The sequence below is a fragment of the Alexandromys fortis genome, unplaced genomic scaffold, assembly GCF_014885135.2.
Source record: "Alexandromys fortis isolate MF-2015 unplaced genomic scaffold, M_Fortis_MF-2015_v1.1 scaffold_225, whole genome shotgun sequence".
NCBI classification, from domain to species: domain Eukaryota; kingdom Metazoa; phylum Chordata; class Mammalia; order Rodentia; family Cricetidae; genus Alexandromys; species Alexandromys fortis.
In genome coordinates this window covers 1,276,465-1,293,894 of record NW_026068119.1, presented here as the reverse complement: position 1 = coordinate 1,293,894, position 17,430 = coordinate 1,276,465, and the positions used below count along the sequence as shown (strand labels likewise).

General features: G+C 44.2%; 1 protein-coding gene across 5 annotated transcripts in view; it reads right to left on the bottom strand.

The window, feature by feature from the left end:
- Ikbkg (inhibitor of nuclear factor kappa B kinase regulatory subunit gamma) overlaps positions 1-17,430 on the bottom strand; it is a 36,706-nt gene that overhangs the window by 18,297 nt on the left and 979 nt on the right. The window contains exons 1-7 of one of the 5 annotated variants that reach the window (XM_050125059.1): positions 16,827-17,275; positions 11,973-12,174; positions 10,802-11,013; positions 9,396-9,461; positions 7,569-7,684; positions 4,177-4,329; positions 3,345-3,420 (exon numbers count right to left, since the gene is read on the bottom strand). In XM_050125059.1, the coding sequence (XP_049981016.1) occupies positions 3,345-3,420; positions 4,177-4,329; positions 7,569-7,684; positions 9,396-9,461; positions 10,802-11,013; positions 11,973-12,159 (810 nt within the window). In that variant the 5' untranslated portion in view covers positions 12,160-12,174; positions 16,827-17,275. Of the gene's footprint in view, positions 1-3,344; positions 3,421-4,176; positions 4,330-7,568; positions 7,688-9,395; positions 9,462-10,801; positions 11,014-11,972; positions 12,175-16,826; positions 17,276-17,430 lie in introns of those variants that run through there. The other 4 variants (XM_050125058.1, XM_050125060.1, XM_050125061.1 and 1 more) reach the window with 4 other exon arrangements.

The window sequence follows — 17,430 nt, the reverse complement described above, 5'->3', positions numbered from 1 at the left end:
GGCTGGCCACACTGCTTCCCTGATCTCTCAGCTAATATTAATTATATATATATATTATTATTATTAATTATAAAATAATTATTATAATAATTCCCTAACATCTGACTCTGGGTTTATTTATTAAGACCAATTAGAATTCATGCTACAACCCAAATCTCCCTGGCAAGAGATTTCATGAGTGAACTGAGGATGGGTGGGGATGGGAACATGAGTGATCAGGTTGGAAGGGGCATGGAGGAAGAGAGTACTGAGAGGGACTGCTGGGGGAACATTTGGGAGTCAGGTGGAAGCCAGGAGCAGGGGGATCTCCCAGGAGTCTACAGGGAGGACCCCAGCTTAGACTCCTAGCAATAATGGATAAGTAGCCTGAACTGGCCATCTGCTGTGACCAGATTGGGGTCTGGCCCAATAGTCATCGGAGAGGTATCATCCAGCAACTGACCCACAGCCAAACATTAGGTGGAGTTCAAGAATCCTGCACAAAGGGAGGAAAGAGTATAGGAGCCAGAGAGGTTAAGGACATCACAGGAAGGCTCACACAATCAACTAAACTGGATTCATAGGGGCTCACAGAGACTAACCTGACAAACAGGGAGCCTGCAAGGGACTGACCGAGGTAGCTTGGTCCTTTTGTGAGATTTCCTAACAGTAAGAATAGGGACTGTCTCTGACTCTCTCACTAGCTTTTGAACCCTACTCCTCATACTGCATTGTCTTGCCCAGCTTTAATACATGGGGAGGTACTTAGTCTTTCTGCAACTTGATATGCCATGTTTTATTGATACTCATGGGAGACCTGTCCTTTCCTGGACGGAGACAGAAGAGGAGGGAATTGGGGATGGGAGGGAGGAATAGGAGAGGGCCTGGGTGGGGAGGATAAAAGGGAGTCTGTAGCCACAATGTAAAATACATGAAAAATAATTTTAAAAAGATTCTTAATTTACATATGTGTGTATGTGTGCCACATGTGTGCAGGTACCCACAGAAGTCAGAGATAGTATTAGATCCCCCACAGCTGGAGTTACAGGTGACTATTAGCCACCTGATGTGGGTGCTAGGAACTGAATTTGGGTCCTCTAAAAAAAACAAGTGCTCTTAACCATTAAACCATCTTTCTAATCCCTTAAGCAGCTATTTATAGTTCTTCATCATGTGACTTAGTTTTATGCTTAATCCTTATAAATCTCTGGGTACATTATGGATGACAATGTCCTTCTTAAAATGTGACCATTAACTTGAGTAACTATGCACAATTTTGTGTTAGCTTTCAAGTTTTTTTATTTGACTTCTATTATTAAAGTAATTATTTAAATTTTAGACAAATAAGAAAATGTAAGTTTTTATTTTTAAATTAATATCTGAGTTAACTCATTTCATAATAAATTTTTTATGAAGAGAGGTCTTCATGCTTTTATTATTTGAGCCCTCCCTTAATGTATTTGCTAGGAATAATAGTATTCAAATATTTTTAATCTACTTGTGTAATACTATAGTGTCTTTCAAAAGTTGTCCATACACTTTCTGAATTAAGGCCATATTTAAGGGCTAGAAGAGCTCACCTTTTCACAGAAGGTAAAAAAAATTCATAGTTGTAACTGCAGATGAAAAAATGTTTTCATGGAGATGTAGTAATCATTATGGCAGTGGAAACACCCAGTTCATAGTCTAAAATTTTAAATCCATATTTAGGGAGGGGTCAGATTTTAATGACTGTTTTAACTACAACTGCTTATGTTATAATAAAATATATAAAAATACAAAATTTTGTTTAACTAAACTATAAGAATTATTTTTTATACAGTTGTAATACACACACACACACACACACACACATCATGGGGTTTGATTTTATCCAACTGCCTTTCCATCTAGTTCTCCTCATTTTATTCATGGGAAAACAGATATACTCCATTTTTGTGAATCCCTTCATCTTGCGTAGCTGCACTGAACTAGAACTGCACAGATCTTTATGGTAAATGATTCTAAGAAATTTACTGAGAGTCAGAAATGCTTTTAGAAAGCAGTTTCTCTAATCTGTTAATATCATTTGGCTTCCCACTGCTCTCTGGAGTTAATTAAACTGGGGGGTTGTTTGGGGAGGGGGGTTGTATTGTTTTGAGACAGGACCTCTTTCTATAGCCCTGACTATCCTGGAACTTACTATGTAGACCAGGCTAGCCTCGAATGCACAGAGATCTGTCTGCCTCAGCCTCCTGAGTGCTGGGATTAAAGGTGTGTGCCATCACAGCCAGCATCAATATGTGAGCTTTTGATAACCTTGTTAAAATATCTTATATGAGGACTAGGATGTAAAGAATTACCAACATTATCCATTCTATTTAGGAGAAAAAGAACAGCTAATAACTTTATTATGGGGGAAAATGTGACCACTAGAAAACTAGTCATCGTGGCACACACTTGTTATCTCAGCACATGGAAGATGGAGGCAAGAGAATCAGGAGTTCAAGGCCAGTCTCAACCACTTAAGAGTTCAAGTCCAGCCTGGGTTATACAAGACCCTGTCATTAAAAAAACACAAAAGAATAGGCTATGAAGATAGTTCAGTCAGTTCAGAATTCAAGCCCCAGAACCAATGTAAGAAAAAGAGCTGAACATGTATAGCTCCTAAGGAATTAACACCAATGTTGTCCTGTGAATTCTACATACATTAGTACATATGCATACATACAAAGTGAACACTAGAAACTGTACCCAGCTTAGGGCTGATGAAGATAAACTATAAAAGAGCTCCAAATCATCCTAGAAATGTTTCTGGGGGATGAAAGAAGAGGCTGGAAAGACGGCTCAGCAGTCAAGAACACTTGTTGCTGTTGGAGAGGACCCAGGTTCAGTTCCCAGAACCCACAAGGTGTTCACAACCATCTGTAACTCCAGTTCCAAGGAATCCATCATTCTTTTCTGTCTTCCAAAGGTACCAAGCACACACTTAGTGCACATACATATATGCAAGCAAACATTTCTATACATAAAAATAAATAAGTATAAAAAATGTTTTAAGAGAAAAAGAAATGTTTCTGAGACGTCCCCCCCCCCCCCGGCTCTGAGCATGAAGGAATGACCATGCAGAAAAGCATCCTTATTCTATAAACTGAGTATTTGAAGGTCCTATGGATGCATCCCATCCCCTTATGGCCATCTCTAAACTGTCAGAGCTGTAGCCCTAATGAAGGTGTCAGGCAATTTGAGAGTCCCTTCCAAAAGTTAGATGAGCTACATCTCAAAGGTCCCATTGCTCCCCTTCAAGTACATGGGAGAAGAAGGGAAAAATCTTTCCCTGGACAGCCCAGGGCAGCCATACTTACTAGCTTGTGCTCTCCACTCACCTTGCTGCTCTTGATGTGACTGTCATAATCTTGGAAGAGCTGGTGATAGGCTGCCTGCAACTGAGCCAGCTTCCTCCTGTACAAAAGGAGCTGTCACTGAAGAAACAGCTTGCCTGGTACAGCTTCCCCCTCTTTCTTCTTGTCCCATAAAAGACCTGAAATGTGGGCTTCCTGGATTACATGTGGGCTCCTGAGGCCATCAACTCTAAGGTTGGCTTTGCTTGACTACAAGAATACACTGTAACTGATTTGGCTGCTACATAGTTCATGTTTTCCTTAAAGCCAACCTCTTGGGGTGTTTCTAACAAGGGCTAGGGTACAACTCAGGAGTAGAACCTTTGGCTAGTGTGCTTGAGGTCCAACGCTCCATTTCTAGCACCAAAAAGAAAATAAATAGGTGAAATGTTTATAATAAAACAGCACTTGACTACACTTTGTACAAAACAAAGAGGCAGGGAAATTGTTCTAAATTAAAGAAAACTCAAATGGAAGCTGAACCAGATGCCAATAGCATGTTTAGAGCCTGTGCACAGATTGTGGGCCCAGATGAGTCTTTAGGGCCAGCTTGAGGCACCATGATTCCTTGCTTTCCTTACACCAAGAGCATACTTCAACTGTGATGAAAAAAAAACTGTGTAGGACATATAGTAAACTATGAATATGAACGGAAAATATTTCTGTTTACATATAATAGTTGACTCTTTCATTAGCAAGGCAAAGGGAGAAAGTCAGCTCTTCTAAACACAGCCAATCCCTACCAGGACTCCCCAAAAGACAGAAAGCACCATGGGTGCTCTGAGATCTCTTGGTTCCAACCCTCCCAGCCACTCACTTCTCCTCTGAAGCAGCCTGACGCTCCATTCGCAGGGCAGCCTCCACACTCTGGTTCTGCATGCGCAGCTGGTCCACCTGCACGCTGTGCTGCTGCTGCAGCACCTCCCGTTCACTCTCCAGCTGTCTAACCTGCTCACTAACAGCTCGCATCCTGACATACAACAAAAAAGAACACACTGAGGTGGCTGGAACAAGGCAGCCTGGGGAAGGGGTCAAGTCCTGAATAGCCAGTGTCTGAGAACTAATTCTGGTGGCAAAGTAAAAGAACCATGGCACCAAGAAAAAAGAAGCATCTCCTGGAAATGCCCCTGAAGTCATTAAGAGTGTGAAAGCTATCCCTGCCCCTCACCAGTTACAACACTTAAGAGAGCAGGCCCTATACCTCAACTGGGTAACACAATAGAGCCAACCTGGTTGGCAGAGGTATGGATGAGACAGCCCCAAATTTGTAAGCATGGGAGAGCTGTCCCCACTACTTGCCTGTCGTGTGATGATGTGGGAGGGTGAAAGATGCCCCCCTTTACCCCTTGCCCCTTACCACCTCCAACAGACAAGAGAGCTGACCCTCCCCCTTACCAGCTGTAGCACTTAGTTAACAGTCCCTGCCCCTTGCCTAGGCAGCATAGAAGAGATGCTCAGTGGCTGAAGGTGAGGGTGACCCAACCCTGAGGTTATGAGCAATGGAGAGCTGCCCTCATTCCTCATTTGGCATGTGGTAGCCCCACCTCCAGACCATTAACACTTGAGAAGTGTGGAGGAGCTGACCCTGGGGTCATAAGAGAGGAAAAGCTGTTCCCACTCCTCAGCAGCAGCAGTACTTAGGAGAGAGGACCCTGGCAACACAAGAGCTGGCCCTAACAGCATCAGTGTGGGAGAGCTGACCCTGAGGGCATGAAAACAGGAAAACTGGCCCCACCCTTGCTCATTGCTGAAAGAGGTGAATTAGCCAGGACAGTGCTGGTGGTGAGGACAGGGGAGAACTGGCTGGCAGATCAACCCTACAACTGCCCAGGCCCAGATCCAGGGTTATGAGTTGGCCCACCCCAACATCCACCCATCTTTGATCTGCTGGAGCACGTGAAGGGACCTGACCCAGATACCCAATGCTGCAGGATCTCCACGGCACACGGTGACAACAGGAGATCCAAGAGGAGTCCTAGTGAGGGCCCAGCATTGATAGTGTAGTGGAAACCAAAAGCCTCAAACCAGACCAATGACTCTTTGCAATGAACACTTGCAAATAACGCTATATGAACAAAGGGATTTACGTTGTGATTCACTGTGTCACACTGCAGCTTCCATGATGAAATTTTTAATTCTTTCCCTTTTTAATTTTTTTTTCCTTTTTTCCCTTAAATGTTGTTTTATTTGGGGGTGCAGGGGAGAAAGGAGGATCAAAAGGAACAGGGAAATAAATAGGATCAAGATACATGATGTAGGGGCTGGAGAGATGGCTCAGAGGTTAAGAGCACTGACTGCTCTTCTAAAGGTCCTGAGTTCAATTCCCAGCAACCACATGGTGGCTCACAACCATCTGTAATGAGATCTGTTGCCCTCTTCTGGCATGCTTGTATACATAATAAAGATACATGATGTAAAAGACACATATAATAAATAAAAAGAAACATCTCCTGACGTGTTTGCTTCTTATGCCCAACAAACAATCACATTCAGTTGGCAAGGAGATAAACTAGGAAGGGGATTTAAGTACCTGCACCCCAAGCTGCTGCTGGGACCAGGTAGGAGGAGTCACTGGTAAGATGCCAAACAGTCTGGGTAAAGTGATGTCAAGAGACTGTTCAGAGTCCCAGGCACCCTCATTGGAGGCTCAAGTTCCATACCTGGGGTATACAGCCTCATGGAACAGAAGATGGCATCAAAGTCTCAAGAGAATTCATCTCTCCCTCTATACTCTTTCACTGTAAAAGCTTTAAGTTGACTCACCTATATCACCCATAGTCCCTACATCTTCTGATCCTGGTCCACAGTACCCCATAGTTTCCCTTAAACCCCAGACCCCAAGCACTAGCCTCATCACCCTGGTACCTCCCTATGTATCCATTACAAAGGCAATAATGGGCATATCCATGGGCCTCTGAGGTAGCCTCTGACCGCAGGTCACCTCAACTTTGCCAAGGCAAATCTAGACTACTGGGCCTGCTCCCCTTTGGCTTTTGCTCACATTGCCCGTCCCCTAACCACCACAACCAGTGGTCTCTGAGCCCAAGTCGAACTGTCCTCCCTTCCACAGGACAGGAGCCCCAACCCACTGCTTCACAAACATAATGACTACCTACTGTACTGAAAAGGCCAAGACTACCCTTCACCAACTATCTGGAGGACAGCAACAAGGCAATGAGATAGGCACAAAAATGCCCATGTCTGTGACATGGTCTCACATGGCAACCCATTCCCCTTGGCAAGATCTAAGGCCACTACTTGGCAAAGTCAATCAAACACTCTTTTCTGCCAATGTGATCAACTCCCAACAGAAACATGGGGTTCACAGTCCCTAGTTAGAAATAGCTCATGGGGGGAGGGGGAGGGAAAGGGGAGGCAGCGGTGGGGAAGAGACAGAAATCTTAAATAAATAAATAAATAAATAAATAAATAAATAAATAAATAAATAAATAAATGGGAAAAAAAAGAAAAGAAATAGCTCATGGGAGCTCCATGCTGTTCATAGGAATAAAATGTATTCGGTCTTCTTCATCTAGGACTTTCTGCCTTGGTAGAATCCCATTGCATGCCTTTCCCATGATAAACTTTAGTCTGATTAGTGAGATCTTGCGTGTAGTTTTAGGGGGCCCTACAATGGTTCCTAAAGAATAAACTGATCCTGAATGTAATGGTTTGAATGAAAATAGCCCTCATAGGCTCATATGGAGCAGCATTATTTGAAAATATTAGGACATGTGGCCATGTTGGAATAGGTGTGGCCTTGTTGGAGAAAGTATGTTACTGGAGTGGGCTTTGAGGTGTTAGACGCTCAAGTCAGACCCAGTGGCTCATTATCTCTTCCTGCTGTCTGCCAATCCAGATGCAGAAGTCTTAGTTCCTTCTCTAGCACCATGTCTGCCTGCATGCTGCCACACTTCCTGCCATGATGATAATGAATTCAACCTCTGAATGTAAGCAAGCTCCAATGAAATGTTTTCCTTATAAGAGTTTCCATGATCATGGTGTCTCTTCACAGCAATAGAAACCCTAACTAAGACACCCAGTAAAGGGTCGGATACTGGAAACAAAAGTGGAACTAGATTCATAGATGTTGGACCAGGGCCACCCTGAGGGCCCCAGGAAATCAGAGGAACTCCTAGGGGCTCCTACATTTGCCTCATTCAAAACCCTGGAAAGGGCCTCCTGGGCTAGATTCCCCTCCCCACTCACCTTCCCTCTAATGTTTGCCGTTCTTTGGTGGCAACCTCCAAGCGACTCTGACTTTCCTGGAGTTCCCCCAGTAATGATGTCACCTGGGCTTTCACAGAGGCCTTGTCCTCAGCCATCTGCTGCAAGAAAAAAGGTCATTTCCTATCAGTACTACTTTCTCCCACGATGCCCACTTTTAGCATCCACAAGAAGTCTGCAAGCAGCTGATGTACTAAGGGATTCTCCTGCCCCTTAGTACCTATTTGGTGCGGGAGAATTGTCTGTATTCTGTCAATCATGTTATAAATAAACGCTGATTGGCCAGGCAGGAAATATAATCAGGAAAACCAGACAGGAAGTAGAAATGATGTAATGAGAACAGGAGAATTCTGGGAAAGAGAAAGTTGATTCCTCCCACTCCTGCCCAGACCACCAAAGCAGCAGGATGTGATCTGCCCCACTGAAAAAAGGTACTGAGCCACATGGCTAACATAGATCAGAAAAATGGGTTAATCAAGATGTGAGAGTTAGCCAGTGAGAGGCTAGAGCTAATGGACCAATCAGCTTATAATTTATGGAGGCCTATGTGTGATTTTCTTTGGGACTAAACAGCTGGGGAACTGGGCAGGACAAAAACCACAACAACAAACAAGCAGGCCTGGCCCCTCCATGTTACACCTATAAACCTAGGTATATTGGAGCCTCATTAGCCTAATAGCTATCTGTCCTCCCCAAGTCACCAACCTAGACTTTCAGCTGATAGTGAACCTTTCTCAGTCTCTTTGAAACTCTGTAAAAGGAGACCAGACTCAAAGACATCCACAAAAATTAACAACCTAGTCTATATACACAACAGGTAAGAAGTCTCATTTTTAAAAATGGGAGAAAATACTGAATTTTTTTAAATACTAAGAGCTGAACCAGCAAGAAGACTCATCGGGTAAAGGTACTTGCCACCAAGGCCCATGACCTGATTTTGATCTTTAAAACCACATGGTAGAATGAGAGACTCAACTCCCACAATCTGTCCTGAGTGCTGAGATTAAACTATACTCAGCTCAGCCAAACTTTAAGGTTGACCAAACCTTAATATATCTTCAAACAGCTTAAGATCACATTCCTAGAATGTCCCAGGTCCCTTCCTAGTTCCTACTTGCAAATACTCAGAGCTATTAAAGGAACTATTTTAGCCAACACTGCATAGGCTGGAAGGCTAATAAGTACTACCAGTCATGACTCCTTCCTCTATCCCTCTCAAAGTCCATGTATTTCCTATGGCCCTAACCCTGTCTCAAAAACCTGAATGCCACTCCTTTGAAATGAAATCATCAGAAAGGATAGGACTCAGACTCCCAGTCTCATGGTATAGTAAAATCCTATATTTGATTGTACAAGACTGTAAATACACTGGACTCATTACATTGACACTAATTCCCTTTGTCATTCACTTGAGCTCCTTCTCCTGCCCAGATCCTTCATTTTCTTTCTATCTCTATTTCTGTCTTTGTCTTATTTTTTGAAGTACTGGAAACTGAATTCCAGGCCTTACACATGCAAGTACATGTACTGAACCACACTCTGGTCCCTATTCTTATTTTAAAATTCCCAGTCATTAGGTAAAGAGATGATTTAGTGGTTAAGAAGAGTACTTGCTGCTTTTTAGAAGATCAGAATTTAGTTCCTAGCACCATGACCATCTAGTAGCGTATAGCTACCTGAAATTCCAATTCAAGGGGATTTGACACTCCCTTCTGACCTCCAAGGGGCATCTGCACACATTACATACACAGACAGACACAAACATCCAAACACATCAATAAAAATAAATCTTAAAAAAAGATAAAATACCCAGTCACCTCTGCAGATCACCCACCAGAGCTCAGCTAGCCCTTTCCCTCTCACTGACATCAGTTTCTGGAAAAAAAAAAAAAAAAAAAAAAAAAAAAACCTGTTTCCATGACTTTAACAACTGTCCACCTTTATGTTTCACATTGGTATCCTTATTAAAAAAGAGGAGGGTTTTGAGACAGCTCAGCACGTCTCAGCAGGTAAAGATACCTGCCATGAAGCCTGACAACCTGCGTTCAATCCCTGGGACATATATGGTAGAAAGAAAACTGATTCCTGCAAGTTGTCCTCTGACCTACATGTGCACAACATGACATATACATGCCCACATGTGTGAGTGCTTGCACAGACACACACACTACACAGAATAAAATGTAATAAAAATTTTAAGAGACAGAAAGAAAAGACCATGTGACAAGAGAGCTGGGGCGCACCAAGAACTGCCAACACTGATAATACACTTGGAGAAGTACTTGGAATAGCCCTTGTGAGGAACCTACCCATACCTCCATCCTAGACCTCTAACCTCCAAAACTGGGGACAATCTGTTACCGAAGCCCCAAGTATGTGGTACCTTGCTGCTGTCTCCCTAGATAAAAACCAAATGCTTTGACCAGGCACTCCCAGCAGCACTGTGAACTCAGCCCTATATTATAAAAACCTGACTCTGGCAGGTCTTCCCTAACCTTTCTTCCAGGATTACCCCTGCCAGATGACATAATCCCTGCTCAACTACTGTCACTGGGGTCCTGAAATCTGCTGATCCAAATGGCCCCAAAATACCCTGTCATCCCACATTAAGCACACCATCCTTTGGGGACAATGCAATACAAGGGCCAACTTAAAGGCCTGGAACCATATACTTCTCCAAAGGCTCCTGAGGATCATCTCTGAGCCCCCTGGGAAATCCTGCCTGATGAGAGTGCCTTGGTTTAACAAGGGTCTAGGCTGTCTGGCCTGATGGCAAGGTATAAGTGAGGGCCTTAGAAACATGGTATGGTGCCAGCTGGACTTCAGGGTGGCTAGGACCTAAGCAAGCTGGGTCAGGTACCCAAGCACTCCATGCCTTCATAAGTGAGCCCAATATAAACCCAAGACATAGGCATGCTTCCTGCGTGACATTGCTCCATGTACATTGTCCCCACTGCTCACAGCAAAAGCACTGCTCCCTGAGAAGCTCACATCTGTCCTCTCCTGGCTCCTGCCCTACATGCCTTGTACCTTGGATAATTTAAATGTGGACCCTTTCAATGTAATAAACTAACAATGAGTGTGATGGCTTCTCTTGGTTCTCAAAGTGCCCCTACCAATCAAGCCAGAAGAGGTCCTGGGGGGACTCCCAACAACATGCCTCCTATGAGAATATGCATGTTATTATAGTCTTCAAACACAAGTGAGGCAGTTACCTGCTGGCATTTCTTCAGGTGCTCCAAATCTTTTAAGGCCTGTTCCCTCTGTCTGTGCAGGTCAAGCTTCTCCATGCTTAGTCTCTCTACCAGCTTCCTGGCTTCCTGGAATTTGCACATGAGGAACTCCTTCTCCTCCCGCTGGCTGACCTGGAAATGCAGCAGCTCCTCACAGCATTCTCTTAGCATCTGATTGCTCTGCCGGATGGCATCTGGGGACAGGGAAGACAGCAAAGGAGATGTGGGTCCTGACAGCCAGGCACTACCTGGCCTTTCTCAAAGAAGTCAAATCAATTCCACTGATGATATGCTCCCAAGTGTCTGCAATGCATTACTAAACACATCATCTTCACTTGAAGGGATATATCAAATGCAGCTTTCTTTTTAAGTACTTCATTTATATTCTGGTCAGTTGGAGGTAACCCTACCCTGGAGCACTCAGTTCCAGTCTCCCAGGCCTGCATCTCTGTCTTCAAGATCAGGGGATGCTAAACATGCCTACAGACTTGGAGAGGTAGGGAGACAGTCCCCAAGACAAATCTCACTGTGTAGCTTCTGGCTACAGCCTGGGAGTCCAGAAGGTGCAGACAGAACAAGTTAGTAATATCTGAGTTTCATCATCTTCAGCTGCATATTCAATAACAGTTAACAACCACCTTGCAAAAATGAGGGTGGCATGAGAAAGGACAGGCTGCCTGTGCAGGAGACACACTCAAAGACCTCTTATCACCAGAGCTGACCATGTCCTTCCAAGAGCAGACCACACTACATCTTAGGACAAAACCCTCTCTCTCCCAAGGAAAACCATATTCTCTCCCACCTTAAAGCTTGCTGTGTCCTGAGAAATATCAAACTTACTCCCATTGATCCATATAGCCCACTTTTCCCCCCTACCCACCATGGCTTCTCAGCTTGTACTCTTTCCCCTTTCCCGTCTCCTTCCCCCTTCCTGGTGCTGGCCCTGAACCACATTATTTCCTATATGTGAATCTTCACAGAGAACCCCACCTGAAACCAAGCAGGAAGATGGCTAAGATGGCTGGTTCTTAAGCAAATCATGGCCTCATAGCCTACCAATAATGAGGTGCAGGTGAAAATAAGTTTTGTCCTTAGTGTGCCAGGCCACTCCTGACTATTTTACTCCATGCCTCCCTCACACTGCAACCTTCACCTCGGAGTTCTTGGTTCTCTTCCAGGCAGCGCTGGAGGGTCTCAGGAGTACCCTGCTCTGAAGGCAGATGTAACATTGCCGGCTTTCCCAGAGAAGATTCTTCACCCTGCATGTCCTGGTCCCCTGCTGGGCCACCACTGGGCTGCACCATCTCACTCAACTGATTCTTCCAGAGGTGCCTGCTCATCCAACAAAACCGTATCTAGAAAAAGACAGAAGGAGTGCATGACACAGAGCAGAATTCTGTCAACCTATACAGAAGCCCTAGACTTTAATTCACAGCAAAAGGCTGGACATTTTATCTGGTGGAACCAGGTACAATATAAAAGTGGAGTCTGGGTCTAAGATGTAGCAAATATTCCCATTCCAAAGGAGAGAGTTATCTGTGGAAGGAAAGGACAGTGTACTGGGAATCCTATCTCCTCCATATACCTTCAAGTAGAAGCAGAGAGTCCTGGCCCCTCACTTAATGTAGTAGAATGGTTCATATATCCATGTCCTAATCCCTGCAACTCAAACACTCCTCTCACTGGAGCTGACCACACCCTTTCAAAAGCAGACCACACTCCATCTTGGGGGGGGGACTTCTCTCCCAAAGGAAAACTATATCCCCTACCACCAAATGCTTGCTGTATCCCAAGAAAGCTCAAACCTACTCCTACTGATCCCTGCAGCTCACTTTTCCCCCTACCCACCATGACTTAATAGCTTGTCCTCTTTCCCTACAAATGTGACTTTACTTGGAAAAAAAGGATCTTTACAGATGTGGTTAAATTAAGGATCAAGTCAAGAATGGTAGTGCACACCTTAAATCCCAGCACTTAGGAGACAGAGTCAGGCAAATCTCTCTAAGTTCAAGGCCAGCCTGATCTACATAGTAGTAAGAACCAGTCTCACAAAAAATTAAGGCCCTCAAATTGAGATCATCATAAGTTACATAGGTGGGCCATCACCCCAATAACAAGTACCCTTCTGAAAGACAGATGAGACAGGACTGGAAATGTAGTTCAGTGATAGAGCACTTACCTAGCATACACAAGGCCCTGGGTTCAATTCCCAGCTCCTCACATACACACAAAAGAGACAGAAGAGAGAAGGAAAACATACAGGGAGACAGACATGGGAAGACAGAAGCTGAGACTAGACTGATATAACCACAAACTAAGGAACAACTGAGCCACCAGCAGCACCAGCAGCTAAAAGACACAGGAAGGATGCTCTTGTACAATTTGCAGATGGAGTGTGGCTTTGTTGACCCTCTGGTTTTATTCTCCTGGCCTCCAGAACTGTGAGATATCAAATTTCTGTTGTTTTATGCTACCAGGCCTGTGGTCATTTCTTATAGTACTCACAGGAAACTCAAATACTTGGTATGAGAGACTTCAGGAGATGATACTGTACCTGAGGATAGAAGAGAGCTCTGGTGTCTTCTGTATGCTAAGAATTTTGAAAGTGGGACTTGGGTTGTCAGTGTCAGACACAGGACCCCTGATCTGTTTAGGTTGGCTTGTAAGTCAAATGGAGGACATGCAGGGCAGAGTTTACCTAGAGACTTTCTAAATCCTGCCTGATTGACTATCAGGAAGAGTATAATCTCAATGCAAGCTTCCAGAAGTGGGCCTTCAGTAAGGGAGGACACCTGTAACACTTGAAGAATTTTGGCTATTTACACTAAAAGTGTTGATACCCATAGATCCATTTGCCTGAGCTCACCCAGCTGACCCTTCCCTCTTCACCTTCTTTCTTCCTTCAGCTTCCAGAAAAGCCTCTTCTGGTGTCTCTCACTCCCTCAAAGGATGATCCTGCTGAGGCCCTTTCACTGAGTTCCCATTCCTTCATGTTGAGGTGCCTGGGGGCCTTTTTCCTAACTATATTCACCCCTGCAGCATTTCTAGCCAGTCTCATGGTTTTAACCCAAATTTTAATGTTGATAATATCGCAAACAGTTCTCACTCCTGAATTCCAGACTCACATATCAAAATACTTGGATATTTAGAAGTCTACTCAAGGGGCTGGAGAGATAGTTCAGCTGTTAGGAGTGCTCAATGCTCTTCCACAGGAGCCAAGTTTACTTCCCAGTACCCATGTTGGGCAGCTCATAACCATCTATAACTCAAGCACCAGGGATCTAATTTACTCTTTTGGTCTCCTAGGCGTGCACACATGCGTAAACACACACACACAAAGAGGTAGTCTCAAAATTCATTTCTCAAGGCTAGAGGTATAGCTCAGCAATAAAGCACTTGCCAAACATTCACCAGATCCTGGATCCCAGCACTACGCAAAAAAGTGAGTCTCCCAAATCCATTTCTACCCACAACTTCCCTTACTATCAGCTGAAAACAAATCCATCCCCCAATTATCAGAACAAAAAGCTTGAGTATTTCTGTGGTTTTGTTTGCTTGTTTGTTCAAATAGTTTCTCTGTTCCTTTTCTTCTCCCTCCCTCATCATAACAAATTCATGAAGAACCTCTATAAACATTAAGTATTTTAAGTGTGATCATAGTATTGTAGTTATGTTTATTTAGAGTCCTTTCTGAAAGAGATGCATAATGAAATACTCACATGTCTGAAATTCACTGCATAATAAAAGGGAGATGCCTAAGGATATATCCAAAAGAAATGAAAACACAAGTCCATATATAAATGACGACAGCAGCAGCATTACTCAAAGCAGCCAGAGGGGAAACAATCCAAATGTCCATCAACTGATAAATAAGCAAAATCTAGCCAGGCGGTGGTGGCGCACGCCTTTAATCCCAGCACTCGGGAGGCAGAGGCAGGCGGATCTCTGGGATATCGAAGCCAGCCTGGTCTACAAGAGCTAGTTCCAGGGCAGGAACCAAAATGCTACAGAGAAACCCTATCTCGAAAAACCAAAAAAAAAAAAAAAAATCTAGTACAGCCACATGCCAAAACAATAACACATGCTCTAAAGAACTGCTAAGAGAAAGAAATGTTACCAAACGCTAAATACTGTATGTACTTCCACTCATAATAAATATCCAAAAACATGTAAATCCAGACAGAAAGTAGTTTGATGGTTACTTAGATTAGGTGGACTGGGTTTCTTAGGATTTCTTTTGGGGGTGATGACGATGTTCTGCAATTAGTGATGTTAGCACACTCCCATGAATCCACTAAAAAATACTGAATTATAGACCTTAAATGTGTGAATTGTAGCCAGGTGTGGTGGTATACTTCCCAGAACTTGGGAAGTAAAAGCAGGAGGGTTAGAACTCAAAAGAATGGGATCTTCATGAGACTCTATCTCCAAAAATTTTGAATTATGGGCAAGTGAGATATCTCAGTGGATAAATGCCCTTGTTATGCAAGCCTAGAGATCTGAGAACACATATAAAGGTGGAAAGGAGAGAGCTGGCTCAACAACATTGTCCTCTGACCTCTACACATTCAGGCCACAGCACCTATGCTATCTCCCCCACCCCCACCCACACAATAACAGTAAATGAATATTTTTTAAACATAAATGGTGCAGCATGCAAATTATGTCTCAAGAAAGCTGTTACTGAAAATCATAATAGGTGGGGCAAGAGAGATGATGACTCAGTGGTTAAGAGCACTTGCTGTTGCTGTGGAGGACAGTTCCCAGCACCCACATGGTGGCTCATAAACATCTGTAACTCCAATCCAAGGGGACCTGACACCTTCTTCTGACCTCCTTTAGCACCAGACAATCATATAGTACCCATACATACTCAGCAATCATGAAGTACACATACATACTTACAGCCAACACACCCATACACATAAAATAACATCTTTTCTAAAGAAGAAAATAATCATGGTAAAGGGTGTGAATTAAAGTTAGCTATGAGTTGATAGAGAAAGCTAAAGAAATGTGTACATGAAACTTACTTTTATACATTTTTTTTTTCGAGACAGGGTTTCTCCGTAGCTTTTGGTTCCTGTCCTGGAACTAGCTCTTGTAGACCAGGCTGGCCTCGAACTCACAGAGTGCTGGGATTAAAGGCGTGCGCCACCACCGCTCGGCTCCATTTTTAAAGTTTTCAATAATAAAAGGCTGACAGCACTATCATCTTCTCCATGGATGACTGCAATCATCTCTTTACAAATCACAATGCTTTGCTTCTTCCCTTGCCCTTTACAATCAACTGCCCCCACTGGGACCAGTTACCTCAAAGATAACTCAGACTACTTCTCCCTTCTACTAAGAACCCTATCAGAGTTCCCATTTCTCCCAGTGCAAAAAACAAAGTCTGTACAACAGCCTACAAGACCTATACTACCTATCTCCCCTTCTTTCCTTCCTCTCCACCAACTATTCCTCCCTGACTGCTTCTGCTACCGGTCCTTCCTTTTTTCTAAGAAATACTAAGACAACACATTCATTCTCAGATCAGATCAATGGTATGAGAACAGACCAATCAATTACTAATCATTTGCAAAGTGAGCAGAGGCGCATAAGATATTTAGCTGTCAAGATACACTTGAAAACTTTTTAAAGACTTCAAATGCACTCAAATTTGATAAACAGCTTGGCCTAGTGGCGCACACCTATTACTCCGGCACTCGAAAAGGCTGAGGGAGGAGAATCTTGAGTTCGAGGTCTGCCTGGCTCACATCGTGAGACATTGTTTCAGAAAACTAAGTTTGATCAACAGAAAAATGTCTCCGAAGCCTTTAGGCGACAGCTGCAGCAGAGGGAAGCTGGGTCGCGAATCAGCACTCCTGAACCAATGCTCTAAAAGCATGCGAAAGCATGCGACAGAACAAACTGGGCCCAAGGGGGGTGGGGTGGGGACTCAGGAGCCTCGGAAGCTGCGGAACAGCCACGGATGAAGCCCTGTCTTTGGAGAAGAGGACCGCACCTGTCAGCAAAGTCAGCCAGAAGTCAAGAGGGCGGGAACAGCGGGATCCAACCTCTCAGACTGAATCGGAGCTCCCAGAAAGTCGGAGTTAAGCGGTCACCCTTCCTTTGTCGGCTGTGGAAACTCCCGCTTCCGGCTTCCGGTGTCGTAAGTGTGGGATCCGGAAGTAAAACAGACTCGAAACCGTGGAGGTTAACTGTAGATGCGAAGCTAAAATAGTCCTGCATCTTGCTCCGTAGAGAAGCCTCAGAGCTCCAGCCTGCGTTGGCCATCCAAACAGCGAAACGCTCCTCATTGATAAACATCACCTCCACGAAACACTTTCTTTTTCTGAGACATGGTCTCTCTCCTAGCTGTCCAGGCTGGCCTCTGAACTCACAGCGATCTACCTGCCTCTACTTCCCGAGTGCTTGGGATTAAAGGCGTGCACCACCACACCCACATTCGCCCCCACTCCCACTCCATTTTCGAGGCGTCGTATCCACACTGAAACATCTTAGTTTAAGTCTGGTCACTGGGCTCTCTATCACCGAGTCCCTACGGTGGAAAAAAGCTTAGAAGAAGCTGCGAAACGAAGCCAAACCGATCACAAGGGGAGGCGTGG